At 33.5% G+C, this 12,884-nt stretch overlaps 1 protein-coding gene across 2 annotated transcripts in view; it reads left to right on the top strand.

Moving 5' to 3' along the window:
- The window catches only part of LOC132404207 (mediator of RNA polymerase II transcription subunit 13-like), a 201,915-nt gene that overhangs the window by 140,998 nt on the left and 48,033 nt on the right, over nucleotides 1-12,884 (top strand). The window contains exons 7-9 of one of the 2 annotated variants that reach the window (XM_059988297.1): nucleotides 492-677; nucleotides 5,933-6,092; nucleotides 7,955-8,056. In XM_059988297.1, coding sequence (XP_059844280.1) covers nucleotides 492-677; nucleotides 5,933-6,092; nucleotides 7,955-8,056 — 448 coding nt within the window. Of the gene's footprint in view, nucleotides 1-491; nucleotides 678-5,929; nucleotides 6,093-7,954; nucleotides 8,057-12,884 lie in introns of both variants that reach the window. The other variant, XM_059988296.1, reaches the window with a different exon arrangement.

The raw sequence follows: 12,884 nt of genomic DNA, 5'->3' as shown, positions 1-12,884 counted from the left end.
TGTGTGTAAACCTGATCTTCCTAGCTGATTTCAATGGCTAGATGGGGAAATCTTCAGTCGTAAGTTGCTGCTAAATTCAAATAACAGTTTTTGAGAGTATTCTGAGATATTTAATTTATTCTTTTAGTAGTTGAAAAACTTCAGCTTATATTAGCTTTGTTGTTAGGTGAAAAGGGGTCTTGAAAGTTAATTTAGTGATAACTTTGAAGCCTGAGTAGAGGGCATTTTGTACAATAGCAAGTGATACAAATTTACAATTTTGTGTGACTAGTTGCTAAGGAATGTGAAAAAATTAGAATAAATCTATAATGTATTGCCTGAAATGACAAAGATGATATCTAAGTATTAATATAACTTGATCACCAGCAAAGGACAAGATTTAAACTTATTGCATTATGTTTGTTGGAGTTGAAATTGACTTGTGGTGCCTTGTATGTATTTTAATACTTCCATGTATTTTGAAATAATTATGTTCTTCTATACCTTTGCAGGTGGTGTAAGAATGGTATATCCTTCAGCTTTTGTGCTGATTCCTCAGGGGGATATCCCTATAATTTCAAATGCTGCTACTGCAGGAGGTCATACCAATCCAACGCAAGGGCCAGGAAGTGTGAAAGACACCAATAGCTGTGGATTGCCACTTACACCACCCACCTCTCCTGAGCAGACCATAATAGGTAATTTCCCACATGTTCTTATGTAACTTTACAGCCTTTGTACCTAGGAGTAAATATAAATATTCAGAACTGCATTCCACAGCTTGGCAGCCATTTAGAAAGAATATAGCTGGATTTGATTGTGCTCTTCTTTACTCATAGTAACTTTTCAGCATCTGACTTCATCCCTCCTCTCCCACCCACCTGGCTCCACCTATCACTTCCTTCCCCTCCTTTATCAGCTTATTCTGGCATCTTTCCCCTTCCTTCCCAGTCCTGATGAACTCAGCTTAAAAGGTTGACTGTTTATTCACTTCCATAGATGTTGCCTGAATTCCTCCAGCATTTTCAGTGTGTTGCTCTAGATTTCCAGAGTCTGCAGAATCTCTAGTGTTTACAGCTTTTTCACCTCTACCTTTCATAGGTTTACTACCTCAAACATGTTAAACTCAGATTCCATTAGGTTGCCCCTGAACCTCCAATACTCTGCCGAAAATAATCTGCTTGTGAAATCTCCTTGTAGCTAATATTTTTCAATTCAGGCAATATGCTGGTGAACCACTTCTGCATCCTTTTCCAGGCCTCCATTTATTTTCTGTGGTGTGGCAACCAGAACTGCACACAATATAAAATGTGGCCTAAGTTATATACAGCTTCAGTCCTGATGGCCATATGTGAAATCCTGACCAATCAAGGTAAACCTGCCCATTAGCTGCATTAACCATCTTATCCACCTGTGTTGCCACTTCCAGAAAAATGTACTGGTGGGGAAGAGTGTTTCACTGTCATCACAATAATTAGTCTTACTGAAATATGGATGTTGTAAGCAGATATTTACATTGACAGATTTGTCAGGCAAGATTTCCCCTCAAGGAAACCTGACTTTGGCCTATTTTATCTTGTTCCTCCAAGAACCCTGAAGTTCCTTAATAAGGGACTCTAATACCTTCCCAACCACTGAAGTCAGACTAACCAGCCATAATTTCTTTTCTTTTGCCTCTCTTAGAGTGGAGGGACATTTGTGATTTTCCAGTGCTCAGAATCATTCCAAAATCTCGTGAATTTTTGAAAGTAAAAAATGTGCATAAAAATCTGTTTCAGATTCCTTTTAGACTTAAAACATTTAAATCAATCAACAGAATTGAAATGGGCTTGAATTTCTGATTTTATTGAAAGGTAGACAATAATGTTATTAAAGTACAAATACTTGAAAATTATGAATATTTGATCTGGCTTATTTTTTTAGAGTCAACAAAATTTTAAAAAGTTGACCTTAATCTAAATATGCCTAGTTTATTTCAGTCAGTTTACTCTATGGCTGTGCTGCATAAAATAAGTTAAATTTCCTATATCCTAATTTTAAAAAATCATACACTTGTGAATTGTAAGTTTAATTTTTAGAGATATTTTACATATTCATTTGTTTTGGCATTGTAATATTGTAAATATTGTAAATGAAATACCACAAGCTATACAAGCCTGAAAAACTTACAATTTTTATTGAGCATTTATTGAGATTATTTATAAACTTTTAGCTCCCCCTAATGATGCTTTTTAGCAATATCATATTTTTCAGTTTATTCAATTTTTGCTCATTTTAAGTGGTTAGATGGAATTGACTTTTTGCTTCATATTTTAAACTGAATCTTAACCAAGTATGGAGAATAGTTATTATACTGTTTGATTTTGGACATGCAGGATAAATTTCTAGGCCATGATCATGGCTGTGATAAACTTACTTTGCAATTTCAGTTATGATTGCACAAGGTGAAAGGTCAAAATGTGTACTTCTCTTTTCAAAATTAGAAATTTAATAATTATTTTTGTTTATAATGCACCATTCATATATCCGTCTCTAATGTTAGAACAGTCATGTTGTGGAATTGTTTGTCCTTTTATTATGTTCCCTTAAATTATGTATCATTTACCAAAAGTAGACTGAAGCTACCTTTGCTTAGCTTTTTCAATATAGTTTACCAGTTATGCATCTTAATTCATCCAATATGATTTAATTAGATTAAATTTATTTGTCACATGTCCACTGAAACATCAAAACATACAGTGAATCATGTCATTTGCGTCAATGACCAGCGTAGTCTGAGGATGTACTGGAACAGCTGGTAAATGTCACCAGGTTTCCGGCGCAAAAGTAGCATGCCACTTTTTACTAATCTTAACCTGTACAGCTTTGAAATGTGGGAGGAAACCCATGAAGTGAAAACATACAAACTCTTTAATTGACAAAATAATAATTGAAGGATATTTAAAACTTTACATTTAGCTGATGTTTGATAAACCCTGATCTTGCATCAGATATTTAAAGAGTGAATTGAATCTTGATTGCTGGTACTGTAAAGGGGCATTGGAGATAAGCTCTTCTTGGGCTTCTGGCCGGGTACAGGTATTGATTTTAACTGACATTTCGATAACAAACTCTGCCATCTTCATCAAGGATGGCAGAGTTTGACATTGAAATGTCAGTTAAAATCAATACCTGTACCCAGCTGGAAGCCCAAGCCCAAGTTCATTTGTCACATATGCTGGGAAAACACTAGATCCTTTTTCTGTAAAGCATTTTGCTAATTGCTAAGCTACCCTGCTGCCCTGAATCTTTCCACTATCATATAACCTCTGAGATTAAGTGAGCATTGGCAATTCTTTGGTAAGAAACAATTTCCACTAAGTGCTAAATTTAGCCAAATGAAAATATCTAGAGATAGTGGAAACTGGGAAAACATACCCAATTATCCTAATCTTGGTTCAAAACCAAGTGCTAAAGATTGTCCTTGTTAATTGAATGTATACCCAGGAGCTCTTAATGTTTCTTTTTTATAAATAAGTAAAATATAACAGCAGTTATTTTACCAAGCTCTTTTCTCATTCATTTCATTTGCTTACTTGTATTTTTGAAGTTTCCGGTAGTTAAAATTTAGTTCAAGAATAGTTGTCAAGATCAATGTAATTCTCTAAATATTGACTTGTTTAAACAAACATGCATTCACTTTGGCAATAAAATTAAGTGACAATATCTATTTAGTGTATTGCTTCATAGAAAATATCCCCCTTTGTCTAATACATTTTTTTTGAAGAAGTGAAATTCAGGTGACCTGATGGAACACTTGAACTACTTGGAGAAGCTTGTTAGTAGGGAAGCAAGATTTGTTTTGAGAAGGAAATTGTTGGCGCAATTGTAGTAATGGATTGTTAGTAGTCAAAATAAATGTTTCGACAGAGACCTAAAATTCTTGGCTGGCATTTTATGCCAAAAAGCTATTTACACACAACTTTGAAAGCTACTAGTTTGATTTACTGATAAGCTGATGGAAGAATAAGTTATTTTTCATTTTATTTTCAAAATGGACTGTAACTGTTAAGGAGTTGTATGGCCAGTTATTCTAACTTCCCAGAGCAGGCATCTTAAACAAGCCTTTCCACCCTGTAATTCAAAGTGACCTCACATTGTAATAGATACTAGGTTTGTCTTTCAAAGTAATAGTTGAAAGATATTTAAACCCTTACAATGACTGGAACATGATCTGTGTTTGGAAAATCAGCCTATATTGCCTCTCATTTTGCAATGCAGAAATACTGTTCAAAGATTGAAATTTTTTTTGAGCAGGGTTTGCAGGTTCAATCAGCGCCAATATTATGCACAGAACCTGGAATTGTGATTCAGGTTCAGGCTGAAAAGGTACTTGTGTGGCCTCTAGTGGCAGAAATCAGATATGTCACTCTGTTTGTTCCATATTGGTAAAGATGAGCGTTTTTGACATGTGTACATCAAACCACACAGTGAAATGCGTTTTTTGTGTCAACAGGCAACACAGTCTAAATATGTGCTCGGGGCAAACTGCAAGGGTCCCTTGTGTTGCTTCTGGCACCAACATAACAAGCACACAACTTACTTATGCCTAACTCTAAGCTATTCATCTTTGGATTGTGGGAGAAACGCAGAGCACCCGTAAGGAACCCACACAGTCACAGGGAGAATGAAAAAACACTTTACCGGCAGTGGCAGGAATCGTACCCCGATTGCTAATAACTGACATTTTAATAGCATTATGCTAAATGTTAAGCTATCATGTGACCTTTCATGATCATGCTCACTAATGATCATGTGTAGAATTTCAAAGTCCTGATGTAGGTTCTTGAACTAAAACTTTGACCGTCTCTTCCTTTGCCTCTACAGATGCTGCTTTGCCTGTTGTTCTTCCAGCAATTTGATTTTTTTCTCTCCAGTTATACTTGTTTATGAGGTTTGATACAGTCTAAAATATTAAAGTATATTAAAACAAACTTAAGTTAATTGAATTGGAAGTCATTCCCAGATTACAGTATGGATCCATTTTGGTGAGCAATTGCAACCCAAATAATTCACATTCAGAAATACAAGCACAAACTGAGTTCCTGGATAGCAGAAGATGCCTGCAGCCATATAGCAACTGGCAAATCCCAAACCCTCGATCACATGCAGATGTTGTACATATGCTGACTTCATAAGTTGGAATGACGTACATGTAATGTCAATAGCTAAATGCTCTAAAAATGACAGGGTAACAGTATCCTCTGAATGCTACAATAAAATGGTGATATACTGAGTGATATACAAAGGAACTTAGCAGAAATGTTGAAACCCTTCTTTAAAAGTGCATCATCAATGTATTAGGCATAATTTCTGGAGAAGTCAGCAACATTGAACACCCAGCAATCATTTGGTTGTCAAGAAAATTACAATCTATTCCTTAATATCAGTAAAATTAAAATTCCCAAATAATTCTTTTGTACTCAAATTTAGTTTTCATTTTGCTGTTCATATTTGATGGCATTTTATATGCTTCCGAGGGAAAGTTCAAATATTAAACATGTAAAAAAAAATGCTCTATAGATGATATTTTGCTGAATGGAATTATTACAAATCTTTGAGAGTTTCTTCTCTATTCCTGAATATTACTGGTTTGATTGACCAGCAGAACTGATCCAGGTTTCAATATTAGTGATGTTATATCAAGAAAAATAAACAATCCCTTCAGGGAAGATTCCAACCAAATCCTTCAGTTTAGTAATATGAGTAAAGTTCCAGTTGATTTAAAAACCTGCTGAGTTACAGGTACATAATACTTTTCCATTAAGGTTGACAAGTTATGCATGTGATTTTCTTTTTGGTTAATTTAGTGAAGTTGTGATATGTTATGTGCTCAAAGAATCTTGTAGTCTATTGCAAAGATAGTTGATTGTAATATACTTAATATACTTCCCTCTTTTTTTTTGTAAAGCAGGTGATGGGATTTTGCATGCTGTTGTCAGTAACGTGAGTGGGCAAGAAGGAGCTGTAAATTCTACAAGTCCGAAGCATTCTGGTGAAATTCCTCCAAAAGTAACAAATGAGATGGTTCAGAAAGTCTGGAAGGAGTGCAATTTGAACAAGGCACAACTAAAGTAAGCTTAAATGACTAAAGGCATTATACTGTTAAGTGCTTATACTGGTAATACCATCCATAACCTTGGAATTTCCTGCAGTTTTGTATCAAGATACACTGGTAATAAATACAAATCAACAGTCTGAATGAGAAAAATAATTTAAAGTATTCATGTGCTACAGCACCAGATCTATTTTTATCTATCTAAAGCATATTTTAATGTCCCTTTGCATGCAGTAATGGATTCCCACTCAGGTTCTCTTCAAGTTGACCAGATTTTCATATATTGCAAGATGCAGATAACTAGTGTGACTTATCCTTGCCTTAACAAATAATAGGGTGGTCCTGCCAAGACGAGCAGTGGAAATTTTACTTTTATTGTGCAATAGATGTAATACTGTTTAGTAGTTTTATACTTCATTTGTCCTGACCATTCAGAGATTTTAGATAGGCTCCTCTTTATCTGCGTCATTATGTTCCTTTAGCAAAATTCTGAAGTTGTATGCCAATTTGTCTTCATTGTCACCTCAAATTGCTAATCCTTAGTTATTCTAGAACTTGTCATATTTATCTGGTATTTTTGTTACAGTGCCAACATTTTCCTTTTCTACAATTATCCTGACACCTGAAGAATTTGCTACTATTTAATTGATCTAAAATATTTGTTTTCCCACTGAAAGTTAGATCTTGTAACTTGCCATGTAGCCTTTGTGTTTGATGTGGAATCCCTGTTTGTTTTCATAATTCTGTGCTATTTACTTTTTGCTACCTTCCTGTGTTGACTTGTGAAGAATTAAAATCTTATAGATTCATCTATTACTTCCCTCCCCCTTTCCACACATGGTATATTGAGCTTTCATCTCTGTTCTCTTTTCTGCCGCCGTTTGAGATAGTTGATTCCAGTGTGCTGTTTTTTCTTGTCTATTTAGTTACAGCTACTTCCTCAGTGCTGTTAAAACTACATTTGCTGGTATTTTTCACATGGCACTTCTAAAATATGTGCGTGCAAATTAAGCTAGAAACGTTGAAAACACTGGAAATGCTCAGCAGGTTAAGAAAAACAGATATGGATAACTTTTCTTAGAATTGGCAATCATCTGTATGTATTCTTGTTTAATAATATTCCTAGTTCCTTGAATTTCTTTTCATGCCAGCAGGTAAGCCAAACTGGTTGGTAGGAACTGCATATACAGTTCCAACCAAAATAGAGCAAAACAGAGCTACCTTTTGTTTCCATTTAAAGTAGAGATTTGATGTTTGTTACTTAAGCTTAAGTCAATCAACTTTGCACAACAAGTGATAAGCATTTTAACTTTTAATAGTTCAGTACCTTGTATCTTTATCATCCAAATACTTCAGGGGGCTGTTGGGCACTCAGAACAATGTCTTTTTCGATCTTCCTCCTTTTAAATACAGTGTTCAGAAACAATATTTTGACATGGGATATATTAGTATTTTTTTGTAATAAACCTACCCAATCGGGAATTTATACTTATATAGACTGGCTTATTTGGGCAGTTTCATTTAAAATGATTGGAACAATATCCCAATGCAATCTGAAAATCGAATTATTTTTGTCTTTGGCAAAATTGATTTTTAATAGAAGGCACTCTGAATTTCACTACTTTTCCATAAAGGAATGTTCTATTATTACACTAGATTTTTCTAGTTAGTAAAGAAATAAGGCAATATTTCTAACAATTGTGAATACATATGCTGTACAGCAAAACTGGTATTAATAGAATTGAAATGTTATTTATGTACTGTAATTATTCAACTGCCATTAATCTTCAGCAAAGCCCTTGATTTGTGTAGTTGAACATTTGAAGAAGAACAGATAAGATAACTAACTTGCTTTTTTTTGAAACTGGTGTATAAAAGAAGACATTCAACGAGTGAAAATTCTGAGGAAGAGCTGGCCAACAATTCTGCGGCTTGGGATTTTACAGAACCTGGCCAAAGAGTCAATTGTTCTTGTTCAAGGTAGGATATTTCTACTTATTAACTAACAATTCATAGATTGCACTGCTCATGAATCTTTTCTTTTTTTTACAATATTTTTATTCAGAAGAAAAAAAAAGATTTACAGAGTGCAACACATAGATAAATCTCAACATAACTTGTGTACATTCATATATTGTGACAAAATTGATCAAAATGTTATAGTATAACTCATAAAGGTATACCACTCTGTAATTAAAAAATTAAAGATAGGTCATACATCAGAAAAAAAATTTTTATATAAAAAAGTCAATCCCCTACCAACTACCAAAGAAAAAAGCTGATGGATGATAATGGATAAATTAGAAAAGAAAACATATTTGCTTAAGAAGAGAAGATAAAAATATACATAAAAGTCTGTGCACTGTTAAACTTTATAAATTGGAAAAGTAATTTGGGAAAGGTCCCCAGATATCATAAAAAGATTGTTTCGAATTTAATACTGAGAAGCGGATCTTTTCTAAATTTAAATAAGACATAATATCACGTAGCCATTGAAGATGTGTAGGAGGGTTAGACTCCTTCCATTTAAGCAAGATTGCTCTCCTTGCTAAAAGTGAGGTAAAAACTAAAACCTGTAGGTTTGAAGTATTTAAAGTTATATCTTCATCTGCAATAATACTAAACAAGGCAGTAAGGGGATTTGGGTCAAATTGGATCCTAAGAAGTTGTGAGAAGGTATGGAATACTTCACGCCAAAACTTTTCAATTTTAGGGCAAAACCAAAACACATAAATTAAAGAGACATCAGCAGAGTTACAATTATTACAAAGTGGAGAAACATTCGGATAAAAACTGGCCAGCTTCTGTTTAGAAATGTAAGTTCTATGAACCATTTTAAATTGTAGAAGAGAATGACAAGCACAGAAAGATGATTTATTAACCCGTTTGAGAATTTCATTCCATCTATCATCAGAAATCTGACAATTTAAGTCATCCTCCCAAGCTTTTTTTTTATTTTATCTAAAAAGTCTTGTCTAGATTCAATCAACAAGTAATAGATACCGGTAATAGAACCATTAACAAAAGGTTTTAAATTTAAAAGATCGTGCAGTAAATTTTTATCAGGACCTATAGGAAAATAATTAATTGGAAACGTAAGGAATCTCTAATTTGAAGGTATCTGTAAAAATGTGTTTTTGGCAGTGCAAATTTAGTTGACAATTGGCCAAATGAAGCAAGAGATCCTGAGATAAACAGGTCCCAAAAACACTTAATACCTAGTTCATCCCAATCCTTAAAGACTTTGTCAGTCATGGAAGAGATAAAAGAAAATTAAGGAGAATGGGAGATGATAATGAAAAATTCTCTAAACCAAAAAATTTCCTAAATTGAGACCAAATCCTTAAAGTTTGCTTAACAATTATGTTGTCTGTTATTTTATTTGCTGAAAAAGAATATGATCCAAGAAGAGAGACAATAGAGGAATTTTTTTACAGAATTAACTTCTAAGGAGACCCATGATGGGCGATCTTTACGATAAATATAATAAGACCAGAAAGTAATTTTCCTTGTATTAGCAGCCCAATAGTAAAACCTAAAATTGGGTAGGGCTAATCCACCCATCTCTTTATTTCTTTGTAGGTAAACTTTACTTAAAGGAGCTTGCTTATTATTCCAAATATAAGATGTTAAAATTGAATCTAAAGAATCAAAGTAGGTCTTAGGAATAAAAATAAGTAAAGGCCTGAAAAAGATATAAAAATTTAGGAAGAATCTTCATTTTAATCGAATTAGTTCAGCCAATTAGAGATAAAGAAAGAGGAGACCATTTAAAAAGCGTCTTTTTCACATAATTCAATAAGGGGTTTAAGTTTTCTTTAAATAAATTCTTGAAGTTTTTAGTAATTGTTACACCTAGGTATGTAAATTGACTTGTTACAACTTGGAACGGAAATTTGGCATTTGATGACATTAAGTCATTTAAAGGAAATAGCTCACTTTTATGTAAGTTCAGCTTATATCCTGAAAAAGAACTAAACTGGGAAATTAAAGAAAGAACGAAAGGTAAAGAAGTTTCAGTGTTACAGATAAAAAGTAAAATATCATCAGCGTATAATGAAATTTTATGAGTCATAACTTCCCTTAGTATACCAGAAATGTCCTTAGATTCTCGAAATGCTATTGCTAAGGGTTCTATAGCTAAAGCAAAAAGAACTAAGAGGCCAACTTTGTCTAGTTCCCCGCTGTAATTTAAAGGGCTTAGAAATTTGAGAGTTAGTAATAACCTGAGCGGTAGGAGACAAGTAAATTAATTTAACCCAACAAATAAAATTAGGCCCAAAATTAAACTTTTCTAAGGTCTTAAAAAGATAATTCCTCTCAATCCTATTAAAGGCTTTTTCTACATCTAAGGATAATATACACTCTGATATTTATTTGGATGGTGAATACATCACATTCAACAACTGACATATATTAAAATGTGAGTAACGATTTTTAATAAATCCTGTCCGGTCATGTGCTATAATAGATGGTAAAATATTTTCAAGTCTTCGAGCTAAGATTTTGGATAAGATTTTTGCATCAACATTTAATGAAGAGATCGGTCTGTATGAAGAACATTCAGCTGGATTTTTATTTTTTTTAAGAATAAGAGAAATAAAAGCTTCATAAAAAGATTGAGGGAGTTTACCTGTTTTAAAGGACTCTGATAAAACAGAGGATAAATAAGGTGTAAGTAACGTAGTGAAAGTTTTATAAAACTCCCCAGGAAAGCCATCAGGTCCTGGGGTCTTACCAGAATGTAAAGAACGTGTAGCCTTAGCCACTCCTTCATTGGAAATAGGCTGATCTAACTGTGTTAGGCTATCAGCAGACAATGTAGGAATGTTGATATTACTGAAAAAAGCATTCATATAGGTATCATCTAAAGAAGAGTCACATTGATACAACTCAAGGTAAAAGTCTTTAAATACGTTGTTAATTTCAGAATGGTCGGATATCTTAGTGCCATTATCTTTTAAAATTTCTGTGATTTGACGATTAACTGTAAAAGATTTTAAGCGATTAGCTAATAAACTACCTGTTCTGTCCCCGTGAATGTAAAATTGAGTTTTATCTCTCAACAGCTGTCGTTCAATTGGGTAAGTCAGCAGAAGATTATACTTGGATTGGATTTCAATACGCTTATTATATATAGTTGGATCTGGAGATAGGGCATACTTTCGATCAAGTTCTTTTAATATCGCTGCTAGGTCAGACCTTCCTTTGTCAGCTTTTTTCTTTATATAGGTAGAGTAAGAGATAATTTCTCCATGAATATATGCTTTAAAAGTATCCCAGACTATAGTACCAGCAGTATCTCCTTTAAAATTTTCCTTTAAAAGTAATATGGTTTTCCAAAAACTTTAGAAAATTTTTATCAGATAACAATGATGAGTTAAAACGCCAACTTTTATTTGGTACAGAGTAAACAGGTAGTCTTAAAGCCAGAAGCACAGGTGCATGATCAGACAAAGCAATCTCCTTATAATCACAGGATCGAACCAGTGGAAGCAAGTTTCTATCTATAAAAAAGTAGTCAATCCATGAGTACATATGATGAACCTGAGAGAAATATGAATATTCTTTTCTTGGGCGTGTAAAAAACGCCACACGTCGAGAATACCACATTGAAATAGAAAAGATTTAAAAAGTAATACTGATTTATTAGTGACAGGGGTTTTACTTGAAGAGCGATCTAATATAGGGTCCAGCCAAAAATTAAAATCTCCACCATCACCAAGGAATACCGATTCAAATCAGGCAGAAAAGAAAAAAGACGTTCAAAGAACAAGGAGTCATCTGTATTTGGAGCATATACATTCGCAAATACGATTAGTTTATTCTCAAGACTACCCGAAACAATAACAAAGTGCCCATTTGTATCAGAAATTACATTGTTGAATAAAGGATACATTCTGATCAAACAGGATAGAGACGCCTCTCGATCTAGATTGAGAGGATGGGTGAAAATGTATACCCTTCCATCCTTTGAAAAAGTGTGGAATATCATCTTTACGAATATAGGCTTCTTGGAGAAAGATTATACAAGTTTTAAGTTTCCTGATATAAGAAAAAATCTTATTTCGTTTAACCGGGTTATTTAGACCTTTCACATTAAAGCTGAGTATATTAATAAAAGAATCCATCAAGTATCCTTCAGTAATGTATAAAATGTAATCACAGACATGTAGATAGCGAATAAATAAAGCAGTAAAAACCTCCAATCAGCTTTCTGGAAGAACCCATTTTCCCCCTCCCTCCCCCCAAAGGGAGAAATCAGCCAAGGGAGGCTGAAGACTAATTCTAACGCTAATGTTCCCAACCCAAAACCCCAAAACTCTGGTGGCTCCAAAAAATATATATGTATAGCTGTGCTAAATAAATGATTGTAAAAAAAAATATATATATACACACACATACATACACAAAAACAAAATATCAAAGTTAAATTAGTTCGCTATTTTTGAGAAAAAACCATGGGAAAATACAAGTATTAGTCTCGGTAAAAAGGAAAGAAGGAAAATCAAATAAGGAAAAGCAGCAAGTAAAACAACATATACTTGCGGGTGCAAAGAAAAGGAGTAAAGAAGCAAATAGAAAATAATTAGAAAGGGAAGCAGTTTAGATAGCTTCCTACATGACTAATTTAAGGCATTCAAGGGGAAAAAAAACCAAAATGACAAAATGGCAAAATAATGGAAAAAACCAAAAACCAGCAATAAGAAATATAGAATATTGTATACTATTGAAAAACAGAAAGACTGAAAGGTGTATGAATAATCAAAAGATAGGAAAAATCTGAATGAATTTAAAGTAAAGCAAA

The sequence above is a fragment of the Hypanus sabinus genome, chromosome 13 (assembly GCF_030144855.1).
Source record: "Hypanus sabinus isolate sHypSab1 chromosome 13, sHypSab1.hap1, whole genome shotgun sequence".
In the NCBI taxonomy this organism is placed as follows: domain Eukaryota; kingdom Metazoa; phylum Chordata; class Chondrichthyes; order Myliobatiformes; family Dasyatidae; genus Hypanus; species Hypanus sabinus.
The sequence above is the reverse complement of the archived record's forward strand: the minus strand, read 5'-3'. Positions and strand labels throughout refer to the sequence as shown.